This window comes from Balaenoptera physalus (genome assembly GCF_965194825.1).
Source record: "Balaenoptera physalus genome assembly, chromosome: 3".
Classification (NCBI taxonomy): Eukaryota; Metazoa; Chordata; class Mammalia; order Artiodactyla; family Balaenopteridae; genus Balaenoptera; species Balaenoptera physalus.
The window spans coordinates 65,342,952-65,361,895 of NC_138890.1; the positions used below are offsets into that span (position 1 = coordinate 65,342,952).

The 18,944-nt window shown below is 41.5% G+C and overlaps 2 protein-coding genes across 9 annotated transcripts in view; one reads left to right on the plus strand and one right to left on the minus strand.

The window, feature by feature from the left end:
• SEC24A (SEC24 homolog A, COPII coat complex component) overlaps window positions 1–18,944 on the minus strand; it is a 104,403-nt gene that overhangs the window by 56,188 nt on the left and 29,271 nt on the right. For 3 of the 4 annotated variants that reach the window (XM_082454709.1, XM_082454708.1, XM_082454710.1), the window contains exon 1: window positions 3,669–5,577. In XM_082454709.1, the coding sequence (XP_082310835.1) occupies window positions 3,669–3,765 (97 nt within the window). In that variant the 5' untranslated portion in view covers window positions 3,766–5,577. Of the gene's footprint in view, window positions 1–3,668; window positions 5,578–14,644; window positions 14,725–18,944 lie in introns of those variants that run through there. The other variant, XM_082454707.1, reaches the window with a different exon arrangement.
• SAR1B (secretion associated Ras related GTPase 1B) overlaps window positions 11,723–18,944 on the plus strand; it is a 32,056-nt gene continuing 24,834 nt past the window's right edge. For 2 of the 5 annotated variants that reach the window (XM_082454807.1, XM_082454808.1), the window contains exon 1: window positions 11,911–12,105. The gene's annotated coding sequence lies outside the window, so the exon portion shown is untranslated. Of the gene's footprint in view, window positions 11,875–11,910; window positions 12,106–18,944 lie in introns of those variants that run through there. The other 3 variants (XM_082454805.1, XM_082454809.1, XM_082454806.1) reach the window with 3 other exon arrangements.

Here is an 18,944-nt window from a genome sequence, read left to right on the forward strand (position 1 = left end):
TAATAAAACTATAGTTTCTAACTGCCTTAGCAAATTGACTCAAATAGTCAATAAGGAAGCTAATTAGAAGTGGGAGGCAGGGGACTTCCCTGGTGGCGCTGTGGTTAAGACTCTGTGCTCCTAATGCAGGGGGCCCAGGTTCAATCCCTGGCCAGGGAGCTAGACCCCATGTGCATGCCGCAACTAGGAGTTTGCATGTCACAACTAAGGAGCCCTTGAGCTGCAACTAAGGAGCTAGCCTACCACAACTAAGACCCTGTGCAAATAAATTAATTTTTTTAAAAAGTGGGAGTCACGATTTGCCTTTAGCCCTTATTACATGGTAATCAGATGAAGATCTGCCAGTTTAAGTAGTCTTGCAATTTCACCATCAATTTCTGCAAAGGAAATAAGTGTACACAAATCTACACAGAGACTTAGAAAAACCTATCTAGACAACCTTTGGATTGTAGTGCAATATAATCAACCACATAAAGAAATGTCCAGATGTGAGGCATTCTGTAATATAATGACACTATACAATATGAAAGCAAGTTACAGAAAAATGAAAAAGGTGACTCCTCAGTCACCTTTTAGATTATAATCTAAAAACAAAACAAAACAAAAGATCCAACTAAACTGTAATATGTAATTTAAGCAAGCTACATCAAACCTGAAGCGTAAGAGAATGCAATAGAATATTTAAGCAGCAATAAGTGCCTAGAAAGAATTAACCAAAAAAATTAGATTCCAGCACTGAACTTTTTTTTCACCTTCTAGAGAAATATCCTCCCCTCCAATTCTCCACCACATCCCTACTCTCTTTATTATTAGTGGGATGAACAATAAAGGAACCCAAAACAGGACATTAGCCATTTTACTGAGAATACTTTTTCAAAAAACTTTAGAAATGGGGCTTATAAAAAGAATGTTAAAATTATATCTTAACAAGGGTATATACCATATGACCCAGCTATTCCACTTCCAGGCATTTATCTGAAGAACACAAAAACACTAATTCGGACAGATATATGTACCCCTGTGTTCCCTGAAGCATTATTTACAACAGCCAAGATATGGAAACAACCTAAGTGTCCATCAATGGATGAATGGATAAAGAAGATGTGATAAATATACACACACACAATGGAATATTACTCATCCATAAAAAGAATGAAATCCTGCCATTTACAAGAACGTGGCTGGAACTTGAAGGTACTATGCTAAGTGAAATAAGCAGACAAAGACAAATACCATAAAATTTCACTCATATTTGGAATCTAAAAAAAACAAAGCAAGTGAACAGACAAAATAAAACAAAAACTCATCAATATAGAGATCAGATTAGTGGTTACCAGAGGGGAAGGGGGTTGGGGAGATGGATGAAATGGGTGAAAGGGTCAACTGTGTATGGTGATGGATGGTAACTAGACTTGTGGTGGTGATCACTTTGTAGTGTATACAGATGTCAAATTATAATGCTATACACTTGAAACTTATTTTTTAAAAAGTGGGGGCTAGGGACTTCCCTGGTGGTCCAGTGGTAAAGAATCCACCTTACAATGCAGGGGACTCAGGTTCGATCCCTAGTCGGGGAACTAAGATCCCACATGTCGCGGGGCAACAAAGCCTGCATGCCACAACTACTGTGCTCACGCGCCTCAACTAGAGCCCATGTGCCGCAAACTATAGCGCCCACGCACTCTGGAACCCACACGCCACAACTAGAGCCCACACGCCGTGGAGCCTGCGTGCCACAACTAGAGAAGAGAAAATCTGCATGCCACAACTAGAGAGAAGCCCGAGCACTGCAACGAAGAGCCAGCACACAGCAAAGAAAGATCCCACGTGCCTCAACAAAGATCCAACACAGCCAAAAATAAATTAAATAAATAATAAATCTTTTCACTGCGGTGGGGTGGGGATGGTGGTGTGCTGAATTGGGCGATTGGGATTGACATGTATACACTGATGTGTATAAAATTGATGCCTAATAAGAACCGGCAGTATAAAAAAACAAACAAACAAAACAACTAATACTAAACTTTCATTGGGTTATTTGTATGGAAAGATGTTAATATAAATGTTTCAGACATTAAAAAATAATAATAATAATAATAATAAATCTTTTCAAAAAAAAAAGTCAGGGGTACATATTTGCAATCCTATGATTTCCTTCCCTATCTGACTCCAGAATTGGCTCTGAGCAACCTGTGTACAGGGACTCTTTTCTTACTCTCTTTTACATTCCTAAGGACAGAACTTAAGTGTGCAACAAATGTCTGCTGGACTGGATCAAATCAACATAGTGACAACATCTCCAATACAGTACATACAGTGGCTAAATTGCTTTAACATTTCAAAATTATCAAAAATATACTTACATATAAGTTTACATGCATATTTACAGGATTTGCCATTTAAAGCATGTAAAACTGCAATTTATAGATTATAAGAAAAAGCCACAGTCATATGACATCTTGCTTAAGAGTTTTGACCTTAAAGTGAAATGTCTTAAAATAATTTCATCCTCGGTGAAAATGTAACTAAAGAGCCTAAAATAAAATGTAGTTTACATAATGTTACCATAAATTTGAAAAAGAACAATTGATTCAACTTAACACCATTTCAGTGCTTACCCCCACTTATTCTTGCTTCTGCCTACATACCTGCCTACTCATAGACATTTTTAAAAGTCTTTTAGAGCCTTCTTTGTAAAGAAAACAGTAGTCTCTAAAAACAATGTAAATTAGCTATTTTAGTCATTGATTATTTTCTCGAACTTCACAGCAATCGTAGATTCCAATGGGCAACTTAAGCATTACATTTACTATTATTCTACCAGTTTTGTTTCCAAGAACCAAAGATTTATAAGTAAATTGGTAACTTGGCAAACTGTTGGCAGAAAATCTGTCTTTATTATAACGATTATAATAAACTTAGCAAATCACAACATACGACAATTTAAAGAATCCTAGAAGGGGTATAAAATTAGAAGACACCCTCACACCAAATGACAAATTATAGTGCCACATGTACACTCTGGTCAGAGGTCCAGAGACTTGTGTCCAACCTCTTTCCAAGTGATGTAAAGACCTCTGGAAATCAAACAGGAGATCCTCCCCTTCTAAAGCTGAAAAACTGAACGAGGGGGCCTAAGTACAATTCGGGGAAGGTTCAGGGAGAGATGAAACAGGCCCTAAGGAGGTCTCACCAAGGCACAATCATCCATTCGTCTCCGCAAATTCACACTGAGTACGACCCTCAAGTCACTGCAGGCCCGACGGGACCGAAATGAATCAGACCCCAAACCCTGCTCTCTAGAAGACATGGGTGAAGGGGCGAGGAGGGGAGAGGCACATAAACAGACACTATGAGCCTTGTATGCCAGTTTTGAAGTACGGACCGAATCTGTATTCTTCACCCATGTATACCCAGGGCGTTACATACAGCAAGTGCTCAGCGACTGTGTGCTGAACGAAAGAATAAATAAATAAATATGAAAAACAAAGACGAGCCGCGGTGTCCGTGGCTCAGCCTCCCACCTCCAGCCGTTCCTGACCCGGGCAGGGAAGTCACCCTCCCCTCAGACGGCGGCAGCAACCAAAGGTCAGCTCGAGCCGGGGCCCAAACTTTGCCGTCCCCAGCGCCCCCGTCGTCCCCACCTCCCACCCCCGGGCGGCACTTACCGTTGGTGTAGGGAGACCCCGAGGCCCGGGCGGCCCCGTTCTGGGCCTGGAGGCCGATGGGGGCGCCGCCAGAGGCCGGTATCCCGGGCTGGGACATGACGACGATGTTTATCGGGGTTGGAAGGGGCTGGTTGGCGTCTGCGGCAGCGCCAAGCCGAGAGCTGAAAGACGACTGCTGGAAGCGGAGGGAGGGGGCTAACGACTTAGGACTGAAGGCGGGATAGAGAGAGGGCGGCGCAGGAAGCCCTAGGCATGGCGCCGCATTCTCCCTAGCCCGCCGGCGGTGACTGCCTGGTCTGGGGGCTAAAGCTTGGAAGTCGGGCCGGTGGGGCCGAAAACGCCGGGCTGGTAGGCAGCAACCAAGCGGAGAGAGACGGAGGGAGGCCCTGCCCGGAACTGCCTGTCAGCCCCCGGCCGCGCAGGCGCAATCGGGACACGTGGCACTTCCGGCTCCGGCCTCGCAGCTGCCGCTGGTATCGGTGAGCTCTTCTCTCACCGCAGGGCTGCCCTGAAGCCACCTGACAGCTCCGGGTGTCCCGGCCCGAAGGACGGAGCTCGGCCTCTCCTGCCACGTCACTCTCACCGTCAGCCGGAAGTGGCGTGTGTCACTGATACGGAAATCCCCGCCGTGATGAACGTCATCTAGCCGGCATCGCCGGGATCTGAGTGCAGTCAGGGTTTCAGTGGAAGCTTTCGTGGGGTGGGAATGATAGTTCCTCTCCTTGAGTTTTTGTGAAGATTACCTGAGAGGACAGACGTCATCGTCCTCTGCTGAGACTATGCCGAGTAGCTGAGCCGATTAATGTTCGTCGCAGTATTACATTTCACATTTCATCATCATATTCCAGGTGTAAATTGTAAGGGATTTTTAAAAAAGAAGTGGTTAATTATGTACATGTGTTCAGAGTAATCAAATCGAAGAGGAGGCCTTTGCTTTTTGACCGGAAGATTCAGAAGTAATTTTAATTTTGAAACTCGCTGATTCATATAGCATAGTCACGCCAAAGTTCATTAACAACATATTTAAATGGCAGTTTTATTTCCTCTTCTAAGAGTTTGCAGTAAGGTACAACATTCAAACTTCCTTTCTAGTCAAGGAGACTTTTTTTTTTCCTTGCAAGTAGATTTTTTTTTTACTTTTGAGGCCAAAAGGAGGTAGAAACTGGAGTGATTAGACAACATAATTAATGATCTCAGTAGTCATCTTAGCCACCTTCATTATACTTAGGTTTTCCTGTTCTGAGCTGATGATAAAGCCCTTCTTTAGACTGCAGATTTGTACTGTTCATTAAAATGTCATGCCAACAGTTTCAAAACCGGTGAAGGGTGAAATACATCTTACTTAATTCGTTCAATATCAAATGCCTATTATGAAATGTTATATTACATACAAAAAGAGTAAGAACTAAACTGTTGTGTGATGCCTGAAAAACAGTAAGAATTCAAATAACTAAATGTTAACTTTTATCCTTTTTTTATCATTTGCCTCAGATGTGTAAAAATGTGTTGTGTATGAAATTGAAAAATTAAATTCCTTTGTACAATATACAAGACTTCTTTAGGATGAAGATGATACTTTTGGTCAAACTGTTTTCAGCTTAGAGCCCCTATAACCAAATCCCAAATCACATATCCCAAGAACACTTGAAAAGATACACAAACACAAGCCTCTTAATGGTTTAAAGAGAAAATAGACCTCAGAAACTGAACCTCCCTGAGGTCAGACAGAAAGTCAGCGTCGCTCTTCAAAAGAGCAGATCCTTAGGCCTGGTCTCAAACTTGCTTCAGTTGAATTCGTCTTTTTTTTTTTAATTCAACTTTTAAGTGATCTTGGTTTGTTGACCTTGGCACAGGAATTTGATTTGGTTAAATCAAGGTTTCTCTGGACTTTGTTCTGTTTAAGCAATATCTGTATTGAGAAAAAAAAATACTGATGAAGAAGAATTAGCCACTTTAAAAAGTAAATAACCTCTGGTTAAATCAGGTTAAATAAACATAAATAATTTGCTAATAAGTAAACAGTGCTTCTTCTAAAATGTGTTCCACCCCTAAGTATGCCAGTTGCTATTATCACCCCCACTACAAAAAACAAAAACAAGAAACAAAATTAATGGTTCAGTCTTTCAAGCGTTTTTTACATTTTCAATGTAGTCAGCTTTAAAATGTTGAGGAAAAACGCATAATTTGTCATCTGCACACCCTTAGGAATAGTTGGAAGGTAAGTGTAAATAACTGAGGTGAGACAACATATTTAAACAGTTAAGTGCTTTTCCTATTAAATATTATCCACACATTACCAAATCCTTCTCTGGCTTCTTTAAGTTGGCCACATAAATTTTATGGAAAAATTATTAGTGCTATTACCAGTTGTTAAGGGTATCGATATTTCTTTGGTCAATTATTTATACTACCCTACACTACCATACACTTTTCTAAGCTAATGTCAGTAATATATTCTACTTTCTTATCCTTGATTTTCAGAACAACAGGACCCTTCTACTGCATATGCCCCTTCATATTTTTATCTATGAATCACATTTTCTGCACGTTATTTTCAGAGCCTTCAACCCTATTTAAGAAAATTATATACAACAAAATAAGTGACACAAAAGTGTTTGAGTAAGGAGATAACACTATACAAAGAATATTTCATTAAATTTGATTACTTATTTAGACCCAAAAGAGGGAGATGCATTCCTAATAAAATTTGCTGATTTGCAGAAGTGGACTTAGGCTCACACCAGCCTAAGTCCACTTTGCCTGCCTGCTCATGACTCTTGAATTGTCAGCTGATAAGCAGGATCAATCCTGTTTACTTTTCAGGATAAGGGAAATTATATTAGGTCTTCTAGTTTTGGGGTTTTTTTTTCTATTTCTATTTCAAACAAACAAAGAACTAGTTTCAATTACAAACAGCAGGTTTGTTCTGAAACTCTTGTGGCTCCACTTTAGGAACAGTTCCTCTGGCCTCATTTGCCTCTCACAGGACATCTGTCTGTATCTGAAGTCAGTAGCTCTGAAGGTACATTACAAGTACAGTCACCCCACACCAAACCAGTAAATCCCATTGCTTTCTTTGAAAACTTTTCATCTTTATGTAGTTCTCACTGCCCACTCTGGTCAGTTATCATCATCTTGCACCTGAGCTATTGGGATGGTCTTATTGGTTTCAATCTCTCCCATCCATCCTTCATGCTGAATGGAGCTCCTAAGTACTGACTCCATTTTTATTTTCCTATACCCCTAAACCTGTAATTGCTCCCTTTGCCTGCCCCATCAAGTTAAAGTTTCTCTACATGGCTTTTCTCATCTCATTCTGAGGAAAATCCAAAGTCCTACTCATAGCCTATAAGGCCTCAGATGACTTGACATTGCTACTTCTCTCCCCTCATCATCTTCTACACTCCCTCTCACTCAGCACTTGCTATCTCTCTAGCTACCCAAGCACAAGTCTGCATTAATACTTATTTCCATTACCCGGGATGCTCTTCCTCAAGACACACATCTAGCTCAATCTCTCACCCCTTCTTTAGTCAAATGATACCTTATGGCGAGGCCTTTTCTGAACACCCTATACAACAACATACCCTCCGTGCTCACTTTCTATCCCTCTTACCCTGCTTTTTTTTCTTCATAGCACTTCTCATCATTGTTATATACTTGGGTTTATGTTTATCTTTCTTCAGTGGAATAAAATTCTATACATATCGTGACAATTCTAAGGTAACTTTTTTTTATATATAAGTTTATTTTATTTACTTAGTTATGTTTGGCTGCATTGGGTCTTTGTTGCTGTGCGTGGGCTTTCTCTAGTTGCGGCAAGTGGGGTCTACTCTTCGTTGCAGTGCGCGGGCTTCTCATTGCGGTGGCTTCTCTTGTTGCGGAGCACAGGCTCTAGGCACGTGGGCTTTAGTAGTTGTGGCTGATGGGCTCTAGAGCACAGGCTCAGTAGTTGTGGCGCACGGGCTTAGTTGCTCTGCAGGATGTGGGATCTTCCCAGACCAGGGCTCAAACCCGTGTCCACTCCATTGGCAGGCAGATTCTTAACCACTACGCCACCAGGGAAGCCCAAGGTAATCGTTTTGATTTCATGTCTGTCTCCTTATTTAGACTGTAAGAAAGTAGAGACCAGGGCCAGTGTCCTATTTACCTCTGTATTCTCAGCACTTGGCTTGGGGCCTCACACTTGACAGGTATTCAATAAACATTTTTGAATGGATAAATTTAAAGCGTCATCTCTTCCAATCTTCTATTCTGAATATTTTGAGCCTCACTAATTCACTACTGTAAGTTCATATTGCAACTGTAGCCCAAACCACACCACTAGCACTTGTTTCTAAACTATGTTGTTCTCTAATTCTTTTATTCTTAACTATTACGCCGCATTGTGTCCCATCTGATACTGACCTGGTAGTGTAGTTGAAATAGTGTTAGCCTCTGGTCAGACCCTATCTCCCCTGAGTAGCACTGGAGGTACAATATCAAATGCCAACTCTTTTTCCTTTTCTAACTCTAAAGATATCGCTCTGTCCCTGCCCCATCTACACACACCCTGGCACCATGGTATCAGAGATCTGAGATATAAATTCCCCTTTAAACCTATCTTTTCATCGTACTTTCTACTCATCAGCTCTTTCATTGATTTATTCATTCATTCAACAAATATTGATTAAATGCCTTCCATATGTCAGGCACCAAGCAAAAACAGAACAGGATGGATAGGATCTCTTCCTTCTGTGGAGTTTACAGTGGAGGAAATGCAATAAAAATGTAAATAAATATATCTTTATAAATTTCAAATTTGATAAGTGCTGTTGAGGTATTGGTAGTGAGATAGAGAATAGGAAGCAGGGATCTGATTTGGATAGGAGGGTTAGGACATGAGGTAACGTTTAAGCTGTGATCTAAAGGACAAGGAAGCTAGCCATACAAAGGGAGAAGATGGGGAAAAGAAGGACACTGGGCAAAGAGAACAGCACCTACAAAAGCCCAGAGGCAGGAATGAGCTTACTGTGGTGAACAAGGCAGAATGGCACAAGGTGAAATTCGAGAAATACAGGAGGCAGAGCAGCAAGAGCCTTATAAGGCATTGTAAAGAGTTTACAGACTTTGGGAAGCAATTGAAGAGTTGTAAACAGCAAGGTAATTTGATCTAATTCATGCTTTAAGATGAATCCATTAAAAAAAAAATCAGTCCAACAGCTGTGAGGGTAATTGACTGGTGGGGAAAGAAGAGTTGTTGCAGTAACCCAGGCCACAGATGATGGTGGCCTGCAGTAAGGTGGTTGTAGTGGAGAGAGAAGTAGACTCACTAATCCAAGTTAAAACTTTGAACTTTGGTATTTCCTTTACTTTTGCTACCAACATGTAATCAGTCATGTCTGACTCCCTATTTCTTTGTTCCCACTGACCCAGCACCGCCCCACGTTACCTCTCACCTCTGTGATTGCAGCTGTCTCATTACTGATCTCAGCTTTCAGTCCTGACCTGTTCCAATACAACCCATGCACTGCTGCCAGAGCAAACTTTCAAAAATATGGCTGACCATATTCCTGTTCTGCTCAGAACCTCCGAAAGGCTCTACAGTAAAGGCTCTCATTATGATATATTATCCCTGCTGGATATTAATCCCCATATTACATATACAGGAACTGAAACTTCAAGTGGCTAATAATGTTAGAACCATAGTCTATAGCTAGGGGTTGTACTCTTAACTATTATACTCTATTAAAAATGCAGCCATTGGGCTTTCCTGGTGGCACAGTGGTTAAGAATCTGCCTGCCAGGGCTTCCCTGGTGGCGCAGTGGTTGAGAATCCGCCTGCCAATGCAGGGGACACGAGTTTGAGCCCTGGTCTGGGAAGATCCCACATGCCGCAGAGCGGCTGGGCCCGTGAGCCACAATTACTGAGCCTGCGCGTCTGGAGCCTGTGCTCCGCAACAAGAGAGGCCGTGATAGTGAGAGGCCCGTGCACCGCGAGGAAGAGTGGCCCCCGCTTGCCACAACTAGAGAAAGCCCTCGCACAGAAACAAAGACCCAACACAGCCATAAATAGATAAATAAATAAATTAAAAAAAAAAAAAAAAGAATCTGCCTGCCAGTGCAGGGGACGTGGGTTTGAGTCCTGGTCCGGGAAGATCCCACATGCTGTGGAGCAACTGGGCCCATGCGCCACAACTACTGAGCCTGCGTTCTGGAGCCTGCGAGCCACAACTACTGAAGCCCGGGTGCCTAGAGCCCGTGCTCCGCAACAAGAGAAGCCACCGCAATGAGAAGCCCATGCACCACTATGAAGAGTAGCCCCCGCTCGCCTCAACTAAAGAAAGCCCATGCGCAGCAATGAAGACCCAACACAGCCAAAAATAAATAAATAAATAAAAATGCAGCCATTAAAATTCATGATTTAGAAGAATACTTAATTACATGGGAATGTTTTTAATTTTAAACGTTTTACAAAACTGTTCATAGTATGATTATAATCTTATAAAACTGGTTATATCTGTGAGGTGTGACAGAGGGTGATTTTTGTTTCCATTATGTTTTTCTGGATTTTCCAAACTTTTTAACCATGACTAAGTATTACTTTTATAACAATAACAATCTTCAAAAAGATTGGGGGTAAATATCTTATGTATCCTTTAGACTCTCCTCAAACACTGATATCTCCTGCCTCTCCACCTCCTCACCCCTACCATAAGTTTGTACTTTGCTATCCTTTCTCTCCTCCTACCTTCTTTTATAGTTAGTTGTGAACGAACACATCTCCCTGCCAAACCGAAAGGCCCTGGAGGAAAGAGACTGTCTTGCTTATTGTCATTCCCCCATTCCTAGAGGATTTACAATCTGTTGCTGAAGTCAGCAGGAATCATAATTTAGATTGCTATCTAAAGGCTCACTAAAATGCCAGGGATATCAGGAAAGAAAGGCAATCCAGGAAAAGAGCTGTGGAGTACTCTTGAGGAGCCTGGTGAAGTGCCTCAAGCTACTTAAAAGTATTTATTAAACCAAACTGAATTTAAGACTAGGTGAGTGGAAAGGAGAATAGAGGTGAACCCAGACTGGAACAGCAGGCTCCTCCAGCTCAGACCAATGGACTCCAGGGAAATTCTTTAACCCCTTGAGGGCAAAAATGTAGCTAGGAGTCCTTCATATTATGAATGAATCACTTGCTCATATGTATTAAGCACCTATTGTATGCCAAGCACTGAAAACGGTTTAAGAGGGGAAAGGCAGATATGGTTCTTGACCTAAGGAAGTTTCTAGAATGCCTGTTGGGGGAGGCTATAGATAAATAATCATACATATTTAACTGTAAAATTATAAGCAAGATAACTTCAATGATAAGGTAAATTGTACAGTTGCTGGGGAAACCTGAAATAGAGGGCTTAACCAAGTCTGAGAGGGAGGCTTTGATGAGAGAGCTATCTGTGCTGAGACCTGAAGAGTGTATAGGAGTTACCTGGGTGGAGAGGAGAGATTTGGGGAAGCAGTTCTGGCAGAAAGAATAACAAGTGCGAAGGGAGGACCAATGGAGTAAGGCATTTCCTGAGGCTGGAACGAAAGAGGGGGAGATCCAGCTGAGCCGGTTACAGGCTTTGTTGGGAATCTATCAAATAACTCTGCTTCAGTTCCCAAACACCTCCTTGTTCTGTCCGCATCACCTAGAATCCTAGGCTTAAGAGCAATCTTGGAAGCACTATCATCACACTTTCATTCAAGGCACCCAAGTATTCCCATTTGAATACATTTAAGAAAAGTAACATCCATGAGCAAAGAACGGCCGGGGTCAAGACAGTCTTGTTTAAAGCTCATAGTTACATTTTGTAAATTACTTGAACTCAAGAAACAGGTGCACTTTGAAAATGTATTTTTTCAGGAAAGCATGTCACGTATAATCTCCCCAAGCTAAGAACCGGTGTTACCTTCCCTGCCTAGGCCCGCAGCCCCTGCAGCCCCTTCAGGCGTGTATGGGGAGCAGGCCCCAGCTCTGGGAGCATTCAGCGGTAGGACTGGCCGCGGAACCGCCAGGAGGCGGAACTGGAGGCGCGCGGCGCTGCTGTCCTGCGAACCTTCGGGAGAGAAGCACCCACCGGCCCGGAAGGAGCTAGCGCGGACTAGGGCAGCGGCAGCCATCGCGCTTTGCAGTTCGGTGTCGGAGTGAGTAGGGTCGACGCCAAGCAAGGAATTGTGTTCTCTCCAATCGCAGGTAAGTGGCGGCCTCTCCTGCCCGGAGAACCGGCGGGCGGCAGCTGTGGGCCCCGGGGAAGAAGCGCCTTTCGGGCCTGGGCCCACCCAATGCCCCTGCCTGTAGCCGGGCGAGGAAGGGGCTCCTGTTTTCTGCCTTGGAATCTGGCGGCGGGAAAGAGGACGGGCTCCTTTCGTGCTTCGCGGGGCCTCTCTGACGGTCATCCGGATAGGACACCGCTGCTGTCAAACGGTGGGTTATTTCAGGAATGAACGAGATGACTCTAAACTGCAGGCAAGCCCTTCCTTCCGCTCGGCCTCAGTTTCCTCACCGAGTAAGGTGAAGGCGGCGGGGATCATTGACAGCTCAAGAGGCTGTGACGCGGTGTGTTGTTCTCAGCTCTCCCACTTAGTGTGGGGACAAATAGAACTTCCTTTCCCACTAGTGGTTAACGTCTTCTTCCCATAGCCCAAGTCCCAGTTGACTGGGAAAAAGATACACTGTTGGGGGAAAACTGCAATGATTTAGGGATTATTTCAAGAGTTTCCAACAAGATAGAAATTGATTTTGACAACAGCTAAAACTCTGACATTGTTGACCAAAAAAAACCAAACTCGTCAGGAATTTAAGGTGTTAGGTACATGGGGCAAAATGAGGTGAAGAAATCGTTTTAATTTGAAAAACTAAACCTAATATTAGTTGCACGTTTTTATTGATATATCAAGTTCTATACTACCACTGTGTCTCACACTGAAGAATGTCCTGTGTTCAGAGTTAAGTGTTAGAATACGAATTAGAGTAAGTCTAAATGAAGCAAATGAAAGAAGAAAAGGAACATTTGTTTTCTACTATGTGTAAGGCGCTAGCTATGCACACAGCAGTCCAGTGAGGAAGTAGTAGTATCATCTCTATTTTACACATGAGGAATACAGGAAGGTTTACATTTTATCAATAATTAGTGGTGCTGACATTTCAAAGCAATGTGTATATCAAACGTTGTTTTAGTGGGCTTGCGTTCATCACCAAAATATTTTGAACTTTAAACACTTTAGGATAGTTCATTGGTGTTTTCTGAGTTTGCAGAAGAGGACGGTGTTGCCTTCATTTTAGAAATATTAAAGAAGCATTGTCATTAATTATGCAGATTAGCAGTTTAAATAGGGTACATTTTAACCCTCCTTTGCCTTGCACTTCAAGCAAGAATTGACATCAAAGAGTAGGCTATCAGAAATGAAAATCACTGCCACATCATTTGAAGCTTATAAATCAGAATTCTGTAGTAATGATTCATTATTTCTCCACCCTCTTCTTTAAGTACACTTGGCTGAAACTCAAATTATTTTTCTGCAAAATATTACTAAGCAAATAATTTTCAAATCACGGTATTGAAAAGTTTCTCTTCCTTGTATACAGCTTTTAGAACAATTTGAGTTAAAAGTATTTTAATGATTGAACTTGTCATTGCTTATGTCAGTTTTTTTTTTTTTTCTTAATTCATTATAGGCAAGTTCAGTACTCAGGTGCACAACTTTTTTTAATACAGAGTTTTTTTCCTTTCCTCTTAAAAAATCCTATTTATATTTGTCATAGATTTAACCTTATTTCAATCGAGCATCACTTTCCCTTAAAGGAAAATTGATTATGTACTTTTTGTTCATTACACGAACTAAAAGGTTTAGTTTTTAGTTCCATTATTATAATTGCTATACATTCAATCCTAAAATGTTTTCTAGAGTTTTTTTTTTATTTGCATCACTGTTTCAATAAAGGTTGTAAAAAGAAAATTTAACAATTTTAGGGGTGAGTATTTATAAAGTAACATTGTCTTAAAACATTCAACGTTGTCACTGTCCATACTTTTAGCAGAGTTGGCCCTCCGTATCCACGGGTTCCACTCTAAGGATTCAACCACGGATGGAAAATATTTGGGGGAAAAAATTTCAGAAAGTTTGAAAAAGCAAAACTTGAATTTGCCAAGTGCTGGCAACTATTTACATGGCATTTACATTGTATTTACAACTATTCGCTTATTATTTACATTGTATTAGATATTATAAGTAATTGAGAGATCATTTAAAGTATACTAGAGGATGTGCGTGGATTATATGTAAATACTATGACATTTTATATAAGGGACTTGAGGATGGGGTGTAGGGGCCTGGAACCAATCCTCTAGGACATCAAGGGACGACTGAAAGGCATAGGGCCTTGCTGAAATTCTACAAAACATGGTCAAGCAGAGTTTGGCCTTTGTATTTCTAGTACTGTTTGAATCTGAGAGAGAGGTATGTATAGTTCCTAAATTAGTTTACAGATAGTATACTGATCTTATGGAATTTGTACATATTTTAATCATAAGCCTGACAAAATTGTGTAGAAAATTGTGATTAATCTCTCCTAGTGAAATTTCCTTACCTGGATTTGAAGGAAACTCTTCTAATGCCTTTTCTGGTGACAGTGATGGTGCTATTAATATTTAAAGTAAAATCAGAACATTATGAAAAAATACTTTTTCATATTAATAGTTGTTAATATTGAAGTTAACTTGAAAATTGGCATTTAAAAGTTTTGTGCTTTGAATTTTAACTAATTTAGTTTGAGTGAATTAATACCACCTTATATGGGGTAGTATTCAAAGTGTTTTCATGTACATTATCATAGTTAATCATTCTTAACATTCTGTGAGGCAGGTGGTATTTCCCTTATATGGAGAAGCAAACTGGCACTCAGAAAGATTGGCTTTCGCAGAATGAAATTATGGTATTTCGAAAGATGCACATTCAGGACTTACCTGGTGGTCCAGTGGTTAAGACTCTGAGCTTCCACTGCAGGGGGCACAGGTTTCATCCCTGGTGGGGGAAGTTCCCCTTGCTGCATGGCGTGGCCAAAAAAAAAAAAAAAAAAAGATGCATTCAGTTTAGATTTTTTAAATTCTAGGACAGGCACTCCATCCATTTTACCACAGCTCTACCATGCTTTGCTTCCCAAAGTCATTAATGTATTGATTCTAGAATTCTATTCTGAATAGGATTTACCTCCTTAGAATATTAATAGTTTTTATTTTCTACCTGCATTACTTTTTGGAGTATTTATATCTTGTCATCTTATGTGTATTTTTTTTCCTTATGTATATTTTTTAAAAGTTCATACCTAAATGATTTTGCTGAATTACTTGTATTAGTTATAAATATTAAAAGTCCATGTAAATTTTCAACATTTAATTTTCTTTGTTTTTTAATAATAACCTTATTGAGAGAGAGAGTACATACCATAAAGGGTACTTGTACATACACTTCTTACCTTTATAAGTGTACAATTCAGTGTTTTTTTAGTTCATCATGTTGTGCAACCATAACCAGTAACTTCTGAACATTTTCATCACCCCCAAAAGAAACCCAGTACTTATTAGCAGCCACTCCCCATTTCACCTTCCCCCCAGTCTGACAACCACTAACCTATTTACTCTAAATAGATTCTATTCTATTCTATTCTATCTATTCTAAATAGATTCTGTTCTATTCTGGACATTTCATATAAATGGAATTGTCCTTATGAGTTTAATGGGGCAAGGCTTTCAGAAGTTATTTGTAATCTGAGAATTTCTGTTCCATTACACCCTTTGCACTGATTTTCATGTTACTTGAGTAGATCACTTTTCTAATCTGCTTAGCGACTTTTCCTGTTTGCTGTTCATGCAATAAATAAATCTGCTGACGTGTATATGTTTCCTTGTTCTTGACCTTTGCTTTTCACATGTCTTAATAGTGTGTTCATGGTGTTGTGTAACCTGTTCTCAGGGCTCAGGTATCTGTTTGTGGCTAAGTAACTTTTATTCTTAGTTGGCATTTTTACCTCTACTTTATTTTATTTTTTTTAACATCTTTATTGGAGTATAATTGCTTTACAATGGTGTGTTAGTCTCTGCTGTATAACAAAGTGAATCAGCTATACATATACATATATCCCCATATCCTCTCCCTCTTGCGTCTCCCTCCCACCCTCTCTATCCCACCCCTCTAGGTGGACACAAAGCACCAAGCTGATCTCCCTGTGCTATGCAGCTGCTTCCCACTAGCTATCTATTTTACATTTGGTAGTGTATATATGTCCATGCCACTCTCTCACTTTGTCCCAGCTTACTCCGCCCCCTGCACCGTCCTCAAGTCCATTCTCTATGTTGGCGTCTTTATTCCTGTCCTGCCCCTAGGTTCATCAGAACTTTTTCTTTTTATTTTTTTTTAGATTCCATGTATATGTGTTAGCGTACGGTATTTGTTTTTCTCTTTCTGACTTACTTCACTCCCTCTACTTTAAAATGACTAATGACTCCTAGCTTCAGGAGTTTCTGTTTAAGGATCTCAGAAACCATGACTTTATAGAAATGTAAATATCTCATTAATTTCTAAAGAAGAGTTTCCCCATATATGTTATTAGAGTAGTTATCTTGGGACAAATTATACAAAAGTAAATTGGTACCATCCTTATGCAAAAAATCCATTTACCTGCATGGCCTACCCACTCTACCCTCCCTGAGTCCTCGTGGCTCTCACCTACCAACAGTCATCTTCAGTAAGGATTTTGCCACTTGATTCACAGTCTTGCTTTCTAAAACCCTGCCCTCCAATCTTCTAGATGATTCCACTGCCCGTCAGTGTGGAATAGACCAGCTTCCCGAATCCTTCACCTCTAATTCTCTTCAGCTGCCCATGCCAGAGCCAGGCCTTGGAGCTGGCCACCATCCAGACCCAATCCTTTCTTGAATTCTGAACCCCACATTTTCCTCCACTGTTCAGGCACAATTCTGACCCACCTTTCACTTCTCGCACCCTTTTACTACATCTACACCTGCTATTTAGCTAAAGACTCTTCCCCTTTTCTTCCATTTCTGTTCTGTGAGGAGCCTGCCTTTGATCCCCACCCCATTCCATGTGCTATCTGCGTTTATACCTTATCCACTCAGCCTGAACTTCTGATCAGATTACTTCAGTCTCTGTCGCTAGTACTGTCAAATTTCTGCTCCCCTGTCTTTTTTTCATTTGCTGTTCTGGAAGTCCCTAAACCCCATTTGCTGCTTGTTCTCTAAAGCTGAGCATTGCTTGGGGGGTGGGGGGGTTGGGGTATAGAAATCAGTACAGGTTGGTACTGCTGTGAATGTTTTTCAACCCTAGCAACTGGCTTTTTTTTTTAAATTAATTTATTTTTTATTTATTTATTTTTGGCTGCGTTGGGTCTTTGTTGCTGCGCGCGGGCTTTCTCTATTTGCGGTGAGCGGGGGCTACGGGCTACTCTTCCTTGTGGTGCGCAGGCAGGCTTCTCATTGCGGTGGCCTCTCTTGTTGCGGAGCACGGGTTCTAGGCACGCAGGCTTCAGTAGTTGTGGCATGTGGGCTCAGTAGTTGTGGCTCATGGGCTCTAGAGCGCAGGCTCAGTAGCTGTGGCGCACGGGCCCAGTCGCTCCGCGGCATGTGGGATCTTCCCAGACCAGGGCTCGAACCCGCGTCTCCTGCATTGGCAGGCGGATTCTTAACCACTGCGCCACCAGGGAAGTCCCTGGCTCTTTTTAGCAATCTTTTAACTTGATCTTTTCCCCACAATAGCTATTCTTTTTTTTTTTTTAATTTAATTTAATTTAATTTATTTTTGGCTGTGTTGGGTCTTCGTTGCTGTGCAGGCTTTCTCTAGTTGAGGCGAGCGGGGGCTGCTCTTTGTTGCGGTGTGCAGGCTTCTCATTGCGGTGGCTTCTCTTGTTGCGGAGCACGGGATCTAGGCATGCGGGCTTCAGTAGTTGTGGCTCGCGGGCTCAGTAGTTACACCCCTTCTTCATCTTTCCTGGGTTCCTTCCTTCTCATCTTAGAGAAAGAGTGTGCTCTCTGCCCAGGCTCCTCTTGAGCCTTTGACCCTTTTGGTTAACTCCTTCTGTTTCTCATCTTTAACCTCTTCCTTGCCACTAGCTCCTTCCTTTAAATTTATCAACATTCTCAAGCCTCACCCTTCCTTAAGAAGAAAATCTCATTTCCCTCATCCCATTTCAAACTTTTTGAAAGAAGAGTTTCCTCACTGCCTCCATCCACCTGTTAACCTCCTGTCCCATTCTCTTCTCAATAATGACAGAAGCCAGGTTTTAAATATTGATACTTACTTTGTGCATTGTATCTCATTTGCTCTTAAAACACCCTGAGAGATTTTAACTTGTTCAAGGTCACACAGCTCTGCTGTGCTTTAAGTACCAGACATAGGCTCTCCTGTACTACCACTCCACTGCAGGCTACTCATGCTGTCAACTGTTGTCTCCTTGTCACCAAAGCTAGCTGTGACATCTCTGCGTTTAATGTGGCTAACTTCTTTCCTTGCCTCTCTCTTCTAGTTCTTTTACCCTTCCTGGGTTCTTTTGGTTCTTCCACCTATATCTGTCCCTCAAGTGAGAATTAATTTCTTTCATAGCATTTGGCTGGTGCTGGAGGCAAGGAGACTTTAGGCAGAGATAGTGGGAGAATATTCTGATGCTGGGAAGGATAATGAGCAGAGGTTTTAAGGTAGTAAAGTCCAGGTCACCAGTGGTGAATGGCAGGCAGTTTACTTTGGCCTGGGGAAAGCTACAAGTAGGGAAGTAATATGTATTAAACTTGGAAAGGTAGCTAAGAGTGGAATGTGGAATACTGGCCTAGGAGTTTGATTGTATCATTTCTCAGCTCACAAACCTCCAGTGGCGCTGCATCCACAAGCATAGAGTGGCCATAAAATTTAACCTAAATCAGGACCCTTTTGAGAGTGAGAGGAAGCACTGTTAATAATTACACTGAAATAACTTTGCTGAGACTGTCCCCAGCAAACTGGGAGTTATAGTCACCCTGACTATGCAACAAGTCCAAGATGACATTTTGGGGAAGCGACTCTGGAGGGCATGTACAGATGGGTAGAAACACATTTTGATGTTAAGATGATAGTTTTGGAAAGTGACAATAAGGCTCTTGACTAGGTGGCTCCTGTGAGAATCAAAGAAGGCTTGAGACTTCAGTGCAGAAATTGATAGAACTAAGAAATGACTGGGTGTGGGATGTGTGGGAGAGGAAGGAATTGCATGTCAGAGTCATG